The sequence below is a fragment of the Triturus cristatus genome, chromosome 2_2, assembly GCF_964204655.1.
Source record: "Triturus cristatus chromosome 2_2, aTriCri1.1, whole genome shotgun sequence".
In the NCBI taxonomy this organism is placed as follows: Eukaryota; Metazoa; Chordata; class Amphibia; order Caudata; family Salamandridae; genus Triturus; species Triturus cristatus.
The window spans coordinates 712,826,405-712,842,013 of NC_140582.1; the positions used below are offsets into that span (position 1 = coordinate 712,826,405).

Here is a 15,609-nt window from a genome sequence, read left to right on the forward strand (position 1 = left end):
CTGCAGAAATAGCATCAGAAACAAAGATACCAGCTTACAATCCAGCAGGCGAACCTTTCCTGAGTATGGGTAGAGAATAGCAACACGGGCCCTAACAGAGAAAACAACATTTAACTTTGTACCTAAACGGAGCAAGAAGAAAAAGATCATATTTATTCAACAAAAATGTTCTGAGCAACTTCCAAAACTTAAACATGCATTCCCGGCCCACGGTGCACTTGGAAGCAGATTTCCTCCTCAGGCCTCGCTGCTGGCATTGCCCTGTCCCCAGAGCTTCTTCTTAGAGCTGATTTGTAAAAGAAATTGTTCCAGCCTAGATATGACTTTTGTAATGTAAGTGACACTATCCCCATTATTATATACTGCTTTTAACAGACGCCTCCATTGTTATATAGAGCAAAAGAACACTAAAGTGAAAAAGATGAAGGTTGTAGCTCTCCGGAGGCAGCTCCCCTGGCACCGGTGCCTTCATTTGGGTGTGCCCATGCATGCACTTTCACTTATTATACACACGCCCTTCAAGCTCAACTCACCGGCCATCTCTATTGGTTTCAAACTTCTTGGCAAGCATTTCGCATTCGTATTCGTTTAACTGCACGCAGAGCTCTGTCAGGATGTCACCAAACTCCTCCTTGCTGACAAACCCTGTGTGGTAGGGGTCCAGCTCCTCGAACTCCTTCCAGAGGTCCTCAAGCAGGTACTCCACCTAGGGTGTGAGGTGCACAACCAAAGGGTTATCCGGGTTTGAACTGGAGACTCTAGAGAGTGCATTCATTTAGAGCATTCAACACAAGGGCGTAGGATAATAAAAGAGTAGAAACATTATTCTTTGTCAATATATTATTATTTTTTGTTATTTTGACAGCATATTTTGTACAATAGTATTTGACAACAGTATTATAATTAGCATTAATTAACACTTTGCATAAGAAAAAAAAATACCACAAAAAGGTCAAGCACATTGGAACTTGTGGCCTTAAACTATTAGGAAAGTTCTTGGGTCTGGGCCTGCTGCAGTGTGTTTACCTGTAGGTTATCCTCATACTTTGCTGTGCAGAGTCTCATCAGTTCACCCGGGATTTGCATTAGTAGAACCTGACAAAACCAAAAGTTTGACTTTGGTTCTTAAATCAAGGTCACCACTTGACTCAGGTTAATGAAATGACACTATACCTCTTTCTTACACATTCTTTACAGCCGTTCCCTTGACTAAAACCGGGTTCCAGTTTCCTGGAAGCAGGCCTTCGTATTACCTCTTCTAAAAACATTCTGCTAGTGTTTCCACTCTAGGTAACTATAGATGTATTTACATTGCCATTTAAGCTACTAGAAAGGAAGCAAATGCTTAACTCTCCTCCTTCCTGGAGTACAAGGGAATTCTGGTTCCAGCTCAATCTCATTTTATTGCTCGCCACAGCTATCATCAAGAAAACCAATGCCACTCTATTGCTTTGCTCTTACTTGATTTCAAGGCAGCCTTCAACACTGTGTCTCACAAAACTCTTCTATTGCGCCTCTCTGTGTCTAGGGAAAAACCCTCGATTGGATTCGCTCAAATCTTTCCGACTGTGTCCTAGCAATTCATCTCTTACCTTTTAGGTGTAAATTTTAGAAATAAGAGTAAGAAGGGTCTCTTAGCTCATATTCAAGTCCCATGCTCTTCAAACTCTAAGTCCAACCATTGGTCAAACATATCCTTTCTTTTGGGCGTATATTCACAAAGTATGCAGATTATACCCTAATTCTCTTCAGCCTTCATGAACCCCTGGATAGTGATCCTGTGCACTTTCAACAATGTATTTTTTGGTGAACATTAATGTCTACGTTGGAAAGGTGCCTCTTGGTCACCATTTCAATTGGTGGCTGAAGACACCTGGGTCACCACCCACCTGAGTCACCAAAATCCGTAATTTATGCTTCTGACTTGATCAGAACCACACAAATCACTAAAGTTTAGGCCCCATGCTTACATTATTTGCGACATTTTGCATAAAATCTGTCAATTTATACCTGATGCCACCAGATGTACTGTGATCCACCCCTTAATTATATCTAGGCTGGATTATTGCAAATCACTTGCAATTCATTTTACTCTAGTCTCCCTTCCTGACTTGTTGCTGGTCTACAGCATAAAAGACATGACATTTCACCTGATTTTAACCTTCCTCTGGATTTCCATATCTCCTCCTTCTGAGCCTCTGTTCACTAGCTACCCATCGCAAGGTATATTCTGCTTAAGATTCTTTGCAGGACTCATCATGCAGTCTATCATCTAGGTCATGGATACCTTCACAATAAGGAGAATTCTTATGAGCCACTGAAAATCTATCAGATCTTCTCCACGTCAACTACTTCAGGTTCCTATGCCTTGCCACATAAGACAAGGTGGACATTATTTTACCTACATGGTCCCAATAAATTGGAACTCTCTTCTTTTATTTGTAGGTCTCATCCCTGACCATGTCATCTTCTGGAAAGACCTCAAAACTGGGCATTTGTTCTCTCTGGAGAAATAATCTTTCCTAACTGAATTCCTCTGCGTTTCCACACTGCTGATGATGCTGCTATCGTGTTGAATGTTGTCTTTCAAAATATTATGCTCCAACTTCTCGTTGGAGCTTAAACAGAACTTTATTGGCGCAAGGCTCCTTCATTGAGCAAATGGGAGATAGATCAAGGCTATTTTTGAAAGAAAATAAGGACTCCTACCAAACAGCAAATATTTGGTAAGCATATAAATCTACGTCCTGACTCTGTTGGACACGGTCGCTCCCTCCTGCCCTGCTCCTCCCTTAACGCTGGCTGGGTATCGTTAGCGCTGCTACTGTGCCTACTTTGATTGAAGCATTATTCAACTGCGACTCTGCTTGCTTGAATTTACTGCATCTCGCTAGCGCTGTGAGAGTGCCTATATCGATTGAAACTCGTTATTTTTCACAGTACCTTGCTCATAGAGATAGCGCTTTGTCTGTCTGCTTGACTGTCTGCGCCCCGCTACTCACCACAGATTAATTATTTAACTATTCCTCCCCAACCCGGTCGGCTATTGCCTTTGAGCCGCCATTACCTGGGTTGTTGTTGTTGTGGCCGGAGCCCGCCCCCTACACCACGCACCCGCCTCCCAGCAGCTCCTCCCTCGCCCCTCCCCCTCCACTATCCTTATATGACAGATGCAATAGCGCGCAGCGTTCACGCGCAGCGATCGCGCCCCGGTCGCGCCGAAGGTGCGCCAAAGGTAAGCCCGTCTACGCCCGTCCGCGCCTGGACCGCGCCCAGCGCCATTCCCCCTGGTCCTCGTAATGCCCACCCCTCCCGCATTACTTACGATGCCACCACCCTCCTAGCCCTCAACCCCGGCCGTTCCCCCAACTGCGTCCAAGCCGCCCCTGGACACACCCATGGACCCTTCTCCTGCAACTCCTGCAAGTTCGACGGCACCAAGAACAACTCCTCACCCACAAACACAAAACATATAACCGACCCCCACCATCTAAAATGCATCCTACTCAACACCCGATCGATCCACAGGCACGCCATTGACCTCTGGAATCTACTAGACACCATCTCTCCGGACGTAGCCTTCCTAACAGAAACATGGATGAATGCCTCTTCAGCCCCAGACATCACCATTGCCATCCCGGAAGGCTATAAGATCATTCGCAAGGACCGTACCGGCCACATAGGAGGAGGCATCGCTATCGTCCATAAGAAATCCATCCGCATCTCAACCAGCTCAGACGTCAATCTCACCAACTCTGAATACCTTCACTTCCAGATCCACACCGACCCCAAGACCACGCTCAGAGGCACCCTCCTTTACAGACCACCAGGACCCCGCGCACAATTTAGTGAAGACATCACGGACTTCATCACTCCACACGCGCTCCCCTCCGAGGAGTACATCCTTCTGGGAGACCTCAACTTTCACCTTGAAAAGAACAACGACCGCAACACCACCACCCTTTTGGACAACCTCGCCAACCTCAGACTCAAACAACTTGTCACTACCCCCACCCACATCGCAGGTCACACACTCGACCCTATCTTCACCTCCAGCAAACATATCTCCTTCAGCCACACCACAGCTCTCCTTTGGTCTGACCACAGCTGCGTTCACTTTACCTACAACAAGCCCACATCCAACATCCACTGTGGAAATTTAGCTCGCAAACTGAACATTATCTGCGCCATCTTGCCCCTCCCCAGCACCACGCGCAACGAATGCACGGCCGCCATTTTAGACACCCCACTCATTGTCAATCGCCAGCGCGGTCCCCTTGGCGCTGCGAGCATCCCCCGCGCGCTGGCCACCCCCGCTCTCTCATACAGGCCATAAACCCTCTCCTTCTGCGCGACCCTGCTACGGAACCACTTCCGACCGACAAACCCATACATGGTCATGCCTCTCCTTTGATAACCCCCTTCCTCTGCGCCCCATTGGCCGAACTGGTCCCAGGCCATCACCTAGCCCTGCGGATGCAGTTTATTGCCCCTACTGTAAAGGAAACACCCCACATCAAAGGGATTACAGTAGAATCAAAGCCCCTACCCCCTGAGACCCGGCCAGTTGCACACACCCCCGGGAATTAGCGGAATTCCCTGCTGCGCGATAGCCATCTCCCACTGCGGGTAGGGTGGGAACTTCTACTGTATCTATGTGTGGGATCGGATCTGAACCGGGGCTTCAGGGGATATTTCCCCGCACATCAAGGGAATCACAAGAATGTACTATGTGTAATAAAGCAATAAACCAGTGTATAAGAGACCAGGTCTCAGAGATGCAGTTAGAGCACCTCGTGACGATACCTTGCTGTCTGATCTGATGTGTTCTGCTCCGACGGAATAAAACCTTGTTTCCTGCCTTCCAGTCTCCGGCGCCTGCCTCTTTTATTGGTAAATTATCGAGTGGTATGAGAGGCGATTATCGCCGGGCAAAATACTTGGAAGATATCGACTGAAACTGCCGCTACCATTTAACAATTGGCGCCCAACGTGGGGCCCATCAGCGACACGTGGATCCAGTGGGAGAGGTCCCGACGACAGAGTGAACGACTGCAACGATCGGGAGAGCTCCTGCCCAATAGACCCTCGTCTGGCAGCCGATCATCCGAACTTCACTGGTTCCGAGCAGACCTCTCTCGAGTGATCTACGGTCCTGACTGGGAACCATCAGGAGTGCCGCGGCAAATACGGAGAATAGAGGACGATCGGGCGCTGGAGGCGGAAGACGAGAAACTGTCCATGCGGTCCGGGTAAGGTCGTGAAACACGACAAAAGTGCGAAATAATTGATTGATTGATTGAATACTAGTATTGCTCATTGATTGTGCTCATTGATTGTCCTCTTTTGAGATATTCGCTGTCTACAAACGGGGAGGAGTAGAAATACTCTCTCTCTCTCTCCCTTTGCAGATAGTGAAGGGTAGGTAACGCAGACTTTTGTCCCCGTTGAAACCCGTCGTGCCTATCTTTATCTCCCCATTGATTGATTGTCCGAACATTGATTGTTTTGAAGAATAGTGCTTTTTGAGATATTCTCTGTTTGCAAATAACGTAGAATAGGAATATTCTGTCTAGTCTTTGCAAATAGTGAAGGGTAGGTAACGCAGACTTTTGTCCCCATTGAAACCCGTCGTGCCTATCTTTATCTCCCCATTGATTGATTGATTGATTGTCCGAACACTAGTTGTTCGATATTGGTTCTTTGGAGGTATTCTCTGCTTACAAATAACGAGGAATAGAGATATTCTGTCTAGTCTTTGCAAGCAGTGAAAAGATAGGTAGTGCTGACTTTTGTCCCCGTTGAAACCCGTCATGCCTATCTTCTCCCCACTGATTGGAAGTTGGTTCTGCCCGGACCGCTTATTAGAGGTGAACCACCCGGCTCCACTGGAAGGCACCCCTAATAAGGACATGTTCACTAAATATGGACTAGTCGCCGTGGCTTATAGCAAGCTGTGGCATAAATATACCAAGAAGGAGCCCGAAAGTCAGTGGCCACTGATGGGATCCTTCGACGATCGCAAGATAGAAGCGCTAGAAGTAGCTCTGCGTAGCAATAAGACGACGCCTACTATGCTTGACAGTATTGGCATGTGGCGTAAAGAAGCGACGCAACGGAAAAAGAGGGAAGAAGTAAAAGCAGAAAAGGAATTACGAAAGGCAGCTCACCTTGCCGCTAAAAAGTTAGAAGAAGACATAAAAGAGAGAAGGGAAACTAAGCTAAGCCAGGAGCCCGAAACCTCAGGCCAGTACGCTGTTAGGTCCCCTTCTTTGCTCTACCCTGTGTTGTCCTCCAGGCAGCAAACGAATGACGAATTACTGTTAGGTCCCCCGACCATTTACATGCCCCCTCCGTATGCACCCTCCCAATCAGTAGTGCAACACCCACAACCCCCGAACACGAACGAAAGCAGTACAGGGGCCTCGGCCCTCACGGCCTCCGCGCCGGCTGAACCTCTTGTACTAAACCTAACGTCGACTACAACGCTAGACGACCATGAGATAGGAAAGAAAGAGTCCACCAGAATGAATCGGTTAACTAAAGATGAACGAGCAGGAATTGACAAGATAGTAGGGACGCTGGTGGAGCGAAAAGAAAGTGAGGAGTATATAACGGACGTGTATAAATCGTATGCCGACAGCCGCAGACGACACTTCGTCGTACGGCTCTGTTATCGCACCCTGAATACATATGAGAATAGGTACCACGATAAAGGTCCCGAAGGCCTAGCGGCCCTATATAGGAAGGTAGACATTGGGGAAGAAAGAGAGGGCGATGTAACGAACCTCTTCACTCGTACACTCGAGGTCTACCGACACCTTAAAGAACATGGACAGACAACCACAACGGAAACCCCCATGGCAACTAAGCCCCAGGGAGGAAGGGCCGAGGCCATGATGCCCATTAAAGAAGCTGCCCCCTACTGGGTCCCCCCACGGGGTCAGGGAACACACGACGACATCAACCACCAAGATGCGAAGGGAAGGGTTGTATATAACTGGGTCTACCAGCCGTGGGACCGGCAAGATATTTTGACCTTTAGAAAGACCCTACCCGACTTGAGAAAGAACCCGACTGCCTTCTACACTGAATTAGGTACAGCCTTAGGCTCAACGATAATGACGTTAGCAGATATCGACTTGTTCTTTGGGCTATGTCTGCCGGCTGATGTGTGGAAACAAATCCGGAAAGTTGACCACGCTGAGCCGTTCGGATATACCTGGGTACAACTCGATACCATAGGTAAACAGCGAGAACCAGGACAAAAACCCCCTAGAGACCATGCATCTACACCCTACAACGGACGGAGAGACTTAGATGGAAATCAATGTGCATTCTGTAGAGGGTTCGGACACTGGAAATCCCAGTGCCCGGTCCATTTGGAACTGAACAAAAATAGGGACCCCAATAGACACAACCGGAAGTTTGTTGATACCCACCATCAACGTCACCACACTTGATTAGGATCACGTGCAATCGAGCAAATGCCATTTTTTTCCGAATACGCTAACCAGATCACTGATACGTACAACGCTCCAGCGAAATAGTATGGTCAAACATTTTTTAATAAATTACAAGTATAACAACATTCCGGCAAAATGAACAGGATAAAACACGTTTTAAAAAACAACTATTTACATAACAGTCTGCTGCAACCTCCATCCCAAAGCCTTAACGTCCACGTGACACCGTCCTCGCCTCTCCTTCCTCGAAATTGCAACATTGGCCTGTTTTGGGCGGTCCCTCTTAGTTGACTTTGGGCTATAAAAACCATGCAAAAATCCATTGACATCAGTGGCGAGCGATTGTGCGAATAGGCCGGAGGCTATACGAAGCGCCGAAGTTCTGGCAAATACCAAGGCGAAGCCCGCCACGCTGTGCGGACCTTCCCGTTTTCTTTCTTTCTTCAATTATGGCTGCTGCCCTGGCGGGGGGAGGCGACGCGAACGGACCTCCCCCACCTCCCCAGGTGGAGGCTTGCCAGGCATCCCAACCGCCTTTAACTCTCCGGCCAGCTGAGCTGCACCCAGCCATCTTTTTCATCGGCCTGCTGAATTTCACCCTGGCACGCTGTGCGGGTCTTCCCAGTCACTTCTTCCTTCAATAACGGAGGGTGCCCTGGCGGGGGGAGGCGACGCGAACGGACCTCCCCCACCTCCCCAGGTGGAGGCTCGCCATCAGATGAGGGCACCCCAAACCACGCCTTTCACACGTCGGCCAGCTGAGTTGCGCCCTGCCACTTCATTCGCCGTTCGGCTGAGCCGGCACCCCTGCACGCGGCCGCCAGGCAACCACCCAAGGACAGGGTTCACCAGGACTACCGCTAGCACCCGACGCGGGGAGTGGGCCCCCGCAGCCAAGTAAGTAGGGGCCCACTCCGATGATGATGTCCTCCGGATTGCTGTTGTCGCTGCAACTGATGCCACTCCGGTGGCAGCACCACCCGATCTGCTACTGTTACTGCTGCTGGCTCCTCTCCGGTGACTGTACCGAGGAGCTGCTGCTACTGCTGCCCTTGAACTCCGGCGGCCGACCCCTCCGGTTCCAGGCCTGGCCCACCGTGAGACAATTCTGGACTCAAAAGCTTGTTTGCTAGGGCATGGGCCCCACCCTTGACAGAACGCTCCCCTCAGCCTTGCAGAATTGGTTGGAGTCATTTGACATTCGACTCCTGCGGACTTCCGGTAAGGACAAAACCACCGCCATTGCTCTTTTTTCCCCGGGCGGCAGCCGCCTTGCCTCCGCTTGGTGCAGTGAGAAAGTAAAGCGTCGGCGGAAGAACCCGCCTGCTGCCCCCGCCCTAAGAACGAACCATGGCATTGCTACAAGGTTGCAGTGACGCCATGCTGACGCAAAGCTTGACGCTAACGAAGGTTCTCGAACCACCGAAAGGAATTCTGGTTCAACTGCTAAATTCATGGAAAGACTTAGACTGTGCACTGGCCCGACCCCGCCCCAAGATGGCGCTGATGTAGGAGTGGCCTATAACTCCTTGTGGCGTTCCAGCCACGTGACATTTGTGTTAAAAAGACATATATATATGTATGCGATACTTTCACACATGATGGTGGGGGAAAGGGGGGAACCAAATTTTTTATATTAATCTAGTGTTGCTCATGTTGCTCGACGCCTCTCACACCGTGGCCGATCTATGGCGGCTGTAGGCCCGTATTTCCATACTGACATTGTTTTAAATAAAGGGCTTCTTAAAAAAAAAAAAGGAATTACGAAATCAGTGTCATGACTAATCATCTAGGTTGTTGAAAGTTTTTTCCTTTTTGAACAAATGATTGTTACTCCTAAGCGAAAGCATGCCGATAATACAAACTCGATTTGCCTAACACATTTTTGTTTTACGGAATTTGTACCCACCATGCCTGTCCTTTTCAAAGAGTTGTCAAATCAATGATCAACTATAAGGTATATACCGAACGCAAGGTATGATATCTTGCACCACAATATACGACCAATTGAGAAATACATGTACGACCAGGGAACCCGAATTCAGGAAATGAATGAACTAGAACATCTTCGCATCGACCTAGAGAATAATAAGTCCGTGGTATCACACACTCCTGCGGCTAGCCTGGTACATGGTAGGTAGAACTTTTTCGTGTCTACACGCGCTAAGGTATTTTTACTACTGCACCTCCCCTCCCCTCTTATTTTCCCCTCTATAGGTCACGACGAAGTTCCGACTGAAAAGTGGAGTGGACACGGACCGCACCAAGTTCAATATCAGGGAAACCATAGACAAATGTTGCGAGATAGTGCGAAAAATTACAGATCATCATTGGAAACGTGGAAAACTGTATGACATGATTGTGCGTGTATACTACGACTATACGATATGAATGTGTATGCATTTCATGTTTGGGTCACTTGAAGAGAGCGTCATTGTATGATTGAAGTGTGCGTCCACCGATCAAAGGGAGGAGAATAAAAGGGTCAGACAACCCATAAGATAAACTACAAAATACTAAAGGTACGCAGCGTGCATAGGAATAGAGGACAGGAAAGGAGAGGTCCCCGTGCTCGACGCAACCCTGAGTCTCCATCTTGTTGCATGTGCTGTCATACCCTATCCGACATTTGTGTGTACATGATCACCGAATTTATGTCTTTTCCCCGCTTGTGTTTTCTTACATGGAACAGACCCATGCTACCCCATGTTGTATGTGCACCAAGTGGCCTATTATCTTACCCATCTCTCTCTCTCTCGTTTTATGTCGTGTGTATGCCAAAATAGCCTACTTGATGCACATCTCTCTCCCTCTCTCTCTCTCTCTCTCTCTCTCTCTCTCTCTCTCTCTCTCTCTCTCTCTCTCTCTCTCCCCCTCCCTCGCAAAAGGCTCTCTCTCTCTCTCTCGCCCTCTTTTCTTCTTGAATAAATTAAACGACATACACCCCTTTGGTAAGTGTATAATTGGCCTGAACACAGTGGTGTTCGAACAAATTGACAGAAACAAAAACAAACATACTTTACCACGTTACTACCTCTCCTTTTTACAAACATTAAGCCTAATCGGCTGAGAAGGAAAGGACAGGTAAGACGACTGATGTCCCCCAATCTGACCCACAACACGGGGACTATATGTCAGTGGTTTTTGTTCTTAAAGGACACCATCTCCACCACCCAGAATTACTCCCGCCCAATTACCCCGAAGTAATATGTCTAAAGCACCCTGTTCTCCCAAAGATAACCCCAGCCCTATACTAGCCGCCTCAGAGTATTTCGAACGACACAGCTGATGACCTTATTCACTAATAAAACCTCGCCTAAACTGATAAAGGGTTATCTATTGTCACCAGCAAAAATAATGCTTAGCTTATGTTCCTCCCCGAAATGGATACTCGTGAACCCGTGACAGTAGCACCTCGCACTTTCTTTTTATAAACTTAGCAGTCCTCGGAAAGAAATATGTAGTAACAAAACTTGTGTTGGGACGAACGAGCCTCTGCCGGAGAAGCCGGTTCGAATTTCTTTTTTTTTATATACTAGGAGGTTGACCGATGTCAGGCTTCCTACAACCAGTATCAGGCGCAGGAATCGACACCTAGGGGGCCAGACGATGGACAGGGACACCCACAGAAACTTGCACCACAACAATAATTGATAAGATTAGTAACGCACACACTATCATCAGAGTTAAGAGACACCAATCATGCAGCAACCGATAAAAACATGTCCGCGACTACTCGGTGGTTGGGAGAGAGGATGAAGTATGTAAATGTCTTCCCTGCCAACTCTCTAAGACTTTTGTTTCTTGTACCCATTTAAAGATAACGTGCTGCCATCGGAAGGGAGGGGTCGGACGTGACGCACAGCCTGGCTGCAGACCTTGGAACATCTATGACATCGACCAAGGGGGAGGCTACGAAGCAAAAAGGGCATGGGACGAGACACCTTTTTCAGGACGATAAGCGCGAGGGGCTACCTCGAGGCCCCCTGCTCACCGACCAGCGTGCCTGAAGTCTCAACCCGTCGGGCCCGATTGATGGGCCCAGTGCTGGAAGATTCTGCTCCCCTTGGTCCACATATTTGATCTGATCCCACTCCACCCCCTCTTCCCTCGGCGTCCCGAAGCACGTCACACCCTTCTCTCTCTCACCATCTTTTATATGGATTATGAATCTGACCCACCCACAGAAGAACAAAAGGCAGGTACCCTGTCTCAAAGTACCTATGGTGAACTGTGTTAAGGAACAGGGCTGTGATCGGAGAACAATGAATGATCACACCCTGCAACGTGAGAAATTGGATTTGAGCTGGACCTTAGCTCCGCCGCCGGTGCTCAACAGTGCCAACGAAAGAAGAACAACAATGAGAGCTTACCAGTGATAGCTCTTTATAAAAAGGACACTGGAAAGAAGAACCCATGTCAAAGTCGAAAATCCTCTCCCAACCACCTTTTTATATTAACTATCTTCTTATCAAGTTTTCATGGTGTTGCATCAATCACTTCCGACTGTACACTGAGAAGTTAAGAAAATGTAACTTTGTATAGTAACATTCATACAACACCAGCCATGTACACAACTATACTGCAACTTTGAATGTACTTCCTCCTCGCCTGCTTCATCAAACTGTATGAGACAATGTACAAATGTGTCAGATTACTCCTGCCTACCCTAAAGACTCTGTATCTTTAAAATGTGTGACGAACATTGACGATACTGTAACTGAAAGGCTAACAAAGGCAAATATTGGCCGGACAAGCTGGCGAGATATGTTAAAAGGGAGGACTGTGGAAATTTAGCTCGCAAACTGAACATTATCTGCGCCATCTTGCCCCTCCCCAGCACCACGCGCAACGAATGCACGGCCGCCATTTTAGACACCCCACTCATTGTCAATCGCCAGCGCGGTCCCCTTGGCGCTGCGAGCATCCCCCGCGCGCTGGCCACCCCCGCTCTCTCATACAGGCCATAAACCCTCTCCTTCTGCGCGACCCTGCTACGGAACCACTTCCGACCGACAAACCCATACATGGTCATGCCTCTCCTTTGATAACCCCCTTCCTCTGCGCCCCATTGACCGAACTGGTCCCAGGCCATCACCTAGCCCTGCGGATGCAGTTTATTGCCCCTACTGTAAAGGAAACACCCCACATCAAAGGGATTACAGTAGAATCAAAGCCCCTACCCCCTGAGACCCGGCCAGTTGCACACACCCCCGGGAATTAGCGGAATTCCCTGCTGCGCGATAGCCATCTCCCACTGCGGGTAGGGTGGGAACTTCTACTGTATCTATGTGTGGGATCGGATCTGAACCGGGGCTTCAGGGGATATTTCCCCGCACATCAAGGGAATCACAAGAATGTACTATGTGTAATAAAGCAATAAACCAGTGTATAAGAGACCAGGTCTCAGAGATGCAGTTAGAGCACCTCGTGACGATACCTTGCTGTCTGATCTGATGTGTTCTGCTCCGACGGAATAAAACCTTGTTTCCTGCCTTCCAGTCTCCGGCGCCTGCCTCTTTTATTGGTAAATTATCGAGTGGTATGAGAGGCGATTATCGCCGGGCAAAATACTTGGAAGATATCGACTGAAACTGCCGCTACCATTTAACACCACCACCAACCCACTCTGCAAAGAAGCTGGAACAAAATCACCATCGACCAGATCTCCTCATCGCTTCTGCAAAACCCCCCAGCCCACTCCTCAAACCCAGACCAAGCAGCCACCAACCTCACCCAATGGTTATCCAACAGCGCCGACATCCTAGCACCACTGAAAAAACGACAAATCAAACCAGGCAGCAAGAAGGCCTCCTGGTTCAACGATGATCTTCAGAAATCCAAGAAACTCTGTCGCTCCCTTGAGAAGGCCTGGAAAAAAGACCCAACCACCAGCACCAAGGACGCCTTCAAAAACGCCACCCGCATACACCACCAACTGATCCGGAATGCCAAGAAAGCCGCTTTCAAGAACCGACTAGATAACAACGCCCACAACAGCAAGGAATTATTCAACATCGTCAAGGAATTTACCAACCCCTCGGCCAACTCCAACGACATCACCCCCTCTCAAGCCCTCTGCGACTCCCTAGCCTCATTCTTCCACAACAAAATTGCAGACATCCACAACAGCTTCGACAACCGACCCAGAGACCAACCCACCCAACCCCCTGCAGGACCCCCACCCCCCCCGAATAGCCTCAATGACTGGAAGCCAATCTCCACTGAGGACACCATCCGTCTGATTAACTCTATCCACTCAGGATCCCCCACAGACCCATGCCCTCACCACATCTTCAACTAAGCAGACTCTGTCATAGCACCACACCTCCGAGACGTCATCAACTGCTCCCTCAAATCCGGCACCTTCCCGGAAAGCTGGAAACATGCCGAACTCAGCGCCCTTCTGAAGAAACCCACAGCTGACCCCACCGAACTCAAAAACTACCGCCCCATCTCGCTCCTCCCATTCCCGGCCAAAGTCATCGAGAAAGCGGTCAACAACCAGCTCGCCGCCTTCCTCGAAACCAACAAATCCCTCGACTCCTCACAATCCGGCTTCCGAGCCAAGCACAGCACTGAAACCGCCCTCATCGCCGCAACAGACGACATTCGAACTCTACTGGACAATGGAGACACAGTCGCCCTCATCCTCCTCGACCTCTCCGCAGCCTTCGACACGGTCTGTCATAGCACCCTTTTACAACGCCTCAGAAACGTCGGAATCCAAGGAAAAGCACTGGAATGGATCACCTCGTTCCTCACCGGAAGAACCCAGAGAGTCAGGCTTCCACCATTCAAGTCAGAGGCCACTGAAGTCATCTGCGGCGTACCACAAGGATCTTCACTCAGCCCCACCCTCTTCAACGTATACATGAGCCCCCTCGCGGTCATCGCACGCCAACATAACCTCAACATCATCTCCTACGCCGACGACACTCAACTGATCTTATCACTCACCAGAGACCCTAACACCGCCAAAACCAACCTGCATGAAGGAATGAAAGAAGTAGCCGAATGGATGAAACACAGCCGTCTGAAACTGAACTCAGACAAAACAGAAGTCCTCATCCTAGGCACCTCCCCCTCCGCCTGGGATGACTCTTGGTGGCCAGAGGCCCTTGGAAAAGCACCTATCCCGACAGACCACGCACGGAACCTGGGCGTCATCCTGGATTCCTCACTCTCGATGAACAGACAAGTCAACGCCGTTTCTTCATCTTGCTTCAACATTCTTCGCATGCTCAAAAAAACATTTCGCTGGATCCCCACCGAAACTAGAAAAACAGTCACCCACGCTCTGGTCACGAGCCGACTGGACTACGGAAACACCCTTTACGCCGGTACCACCGCAAAACTCCAGAAAAAACTCCAACGCATCCAGAACGCTTCAGCTAGGCTCATATTAGACATCCCGCGTATAGAACACATCTCTGGTCACCTGAAAAGCCTCCACTGGCTCCCCGTCAATAAGAGGATTACTTTCCGCCTCCTAACCCACGCACACAAAGCACTCTACGAAATCGGACCCGAATGCCTCAACACACGACTATCCTTCTACACCCCCCCCCGCCAGCTACGATCCTCCAACCAGGCCCTTGCCACTGTACCTCGCATCAACAAAACCACCATGGGAGGTAGATCCTTCTCCTACCTGGCAGCTAAAACCTGGAACTCACTTCCCACTCACCTTCGCCTTACTCAGAACCACCTAGCATTCAGAAAGCAACTTAAAACGTGGATATTTGACAAGTAAGTCCCCACCCTTCCTCAAGCGCCTTGAGACCCTCTGGGTATGTAGCGCGCTATATAAATTTACTGACTTGACTTGACTTGACTATGATTGGCGAGATAAGTGCTCTTCAGTCTAAACTTAATAAACTGGAAAAAATTAGCTAGTAGTCCTTAACTGACGCTCTCTAGCTTGATGAGCTAAAACTTTCCAAATCAGACTAGCCGTAAAATTATCGAGCTACGGAAGTAGCAAGGCGAGGACTGCAGAGCTACTTGCTTGAAAAAAAAGTATTGAAGGTTCTATCTTTTGGCAAGCAGAAAGAGGTGAGCTCTGTGGGAGACTGCTGGCCTGGAGAATAAGGGTACAGCAGTTTAAGAATGCCGTCATGAAAATCGTAGATCCCTTTCA

General features: G+C 48.9%; 1 protein-coding gene across 2 annotated transcripts in view; it reads right to left on the minus strand.

Annotated features, from left to right (window-relative positions):
- LOC146862687 (EF-hand calcium-binding domain-containing protein 6-like) overlaps positions 1-15,609 on the minus strand; it is a 478,924-nt gene that overhangs the window by 52,383 nt on the left and 410,932 nt on the right. For both annotated transcript variants that reach the window (XM_085641926.1, XM_085641927.1), the window contains exon 17: positions 534-706. In XM_085641926.1, the coding sequence (XP_085498052.1) occupies positions 534-706 (173 nt within the window). The remainder of the gene's footprint in view (positions 1-533; positions 707-15,609) is intronic.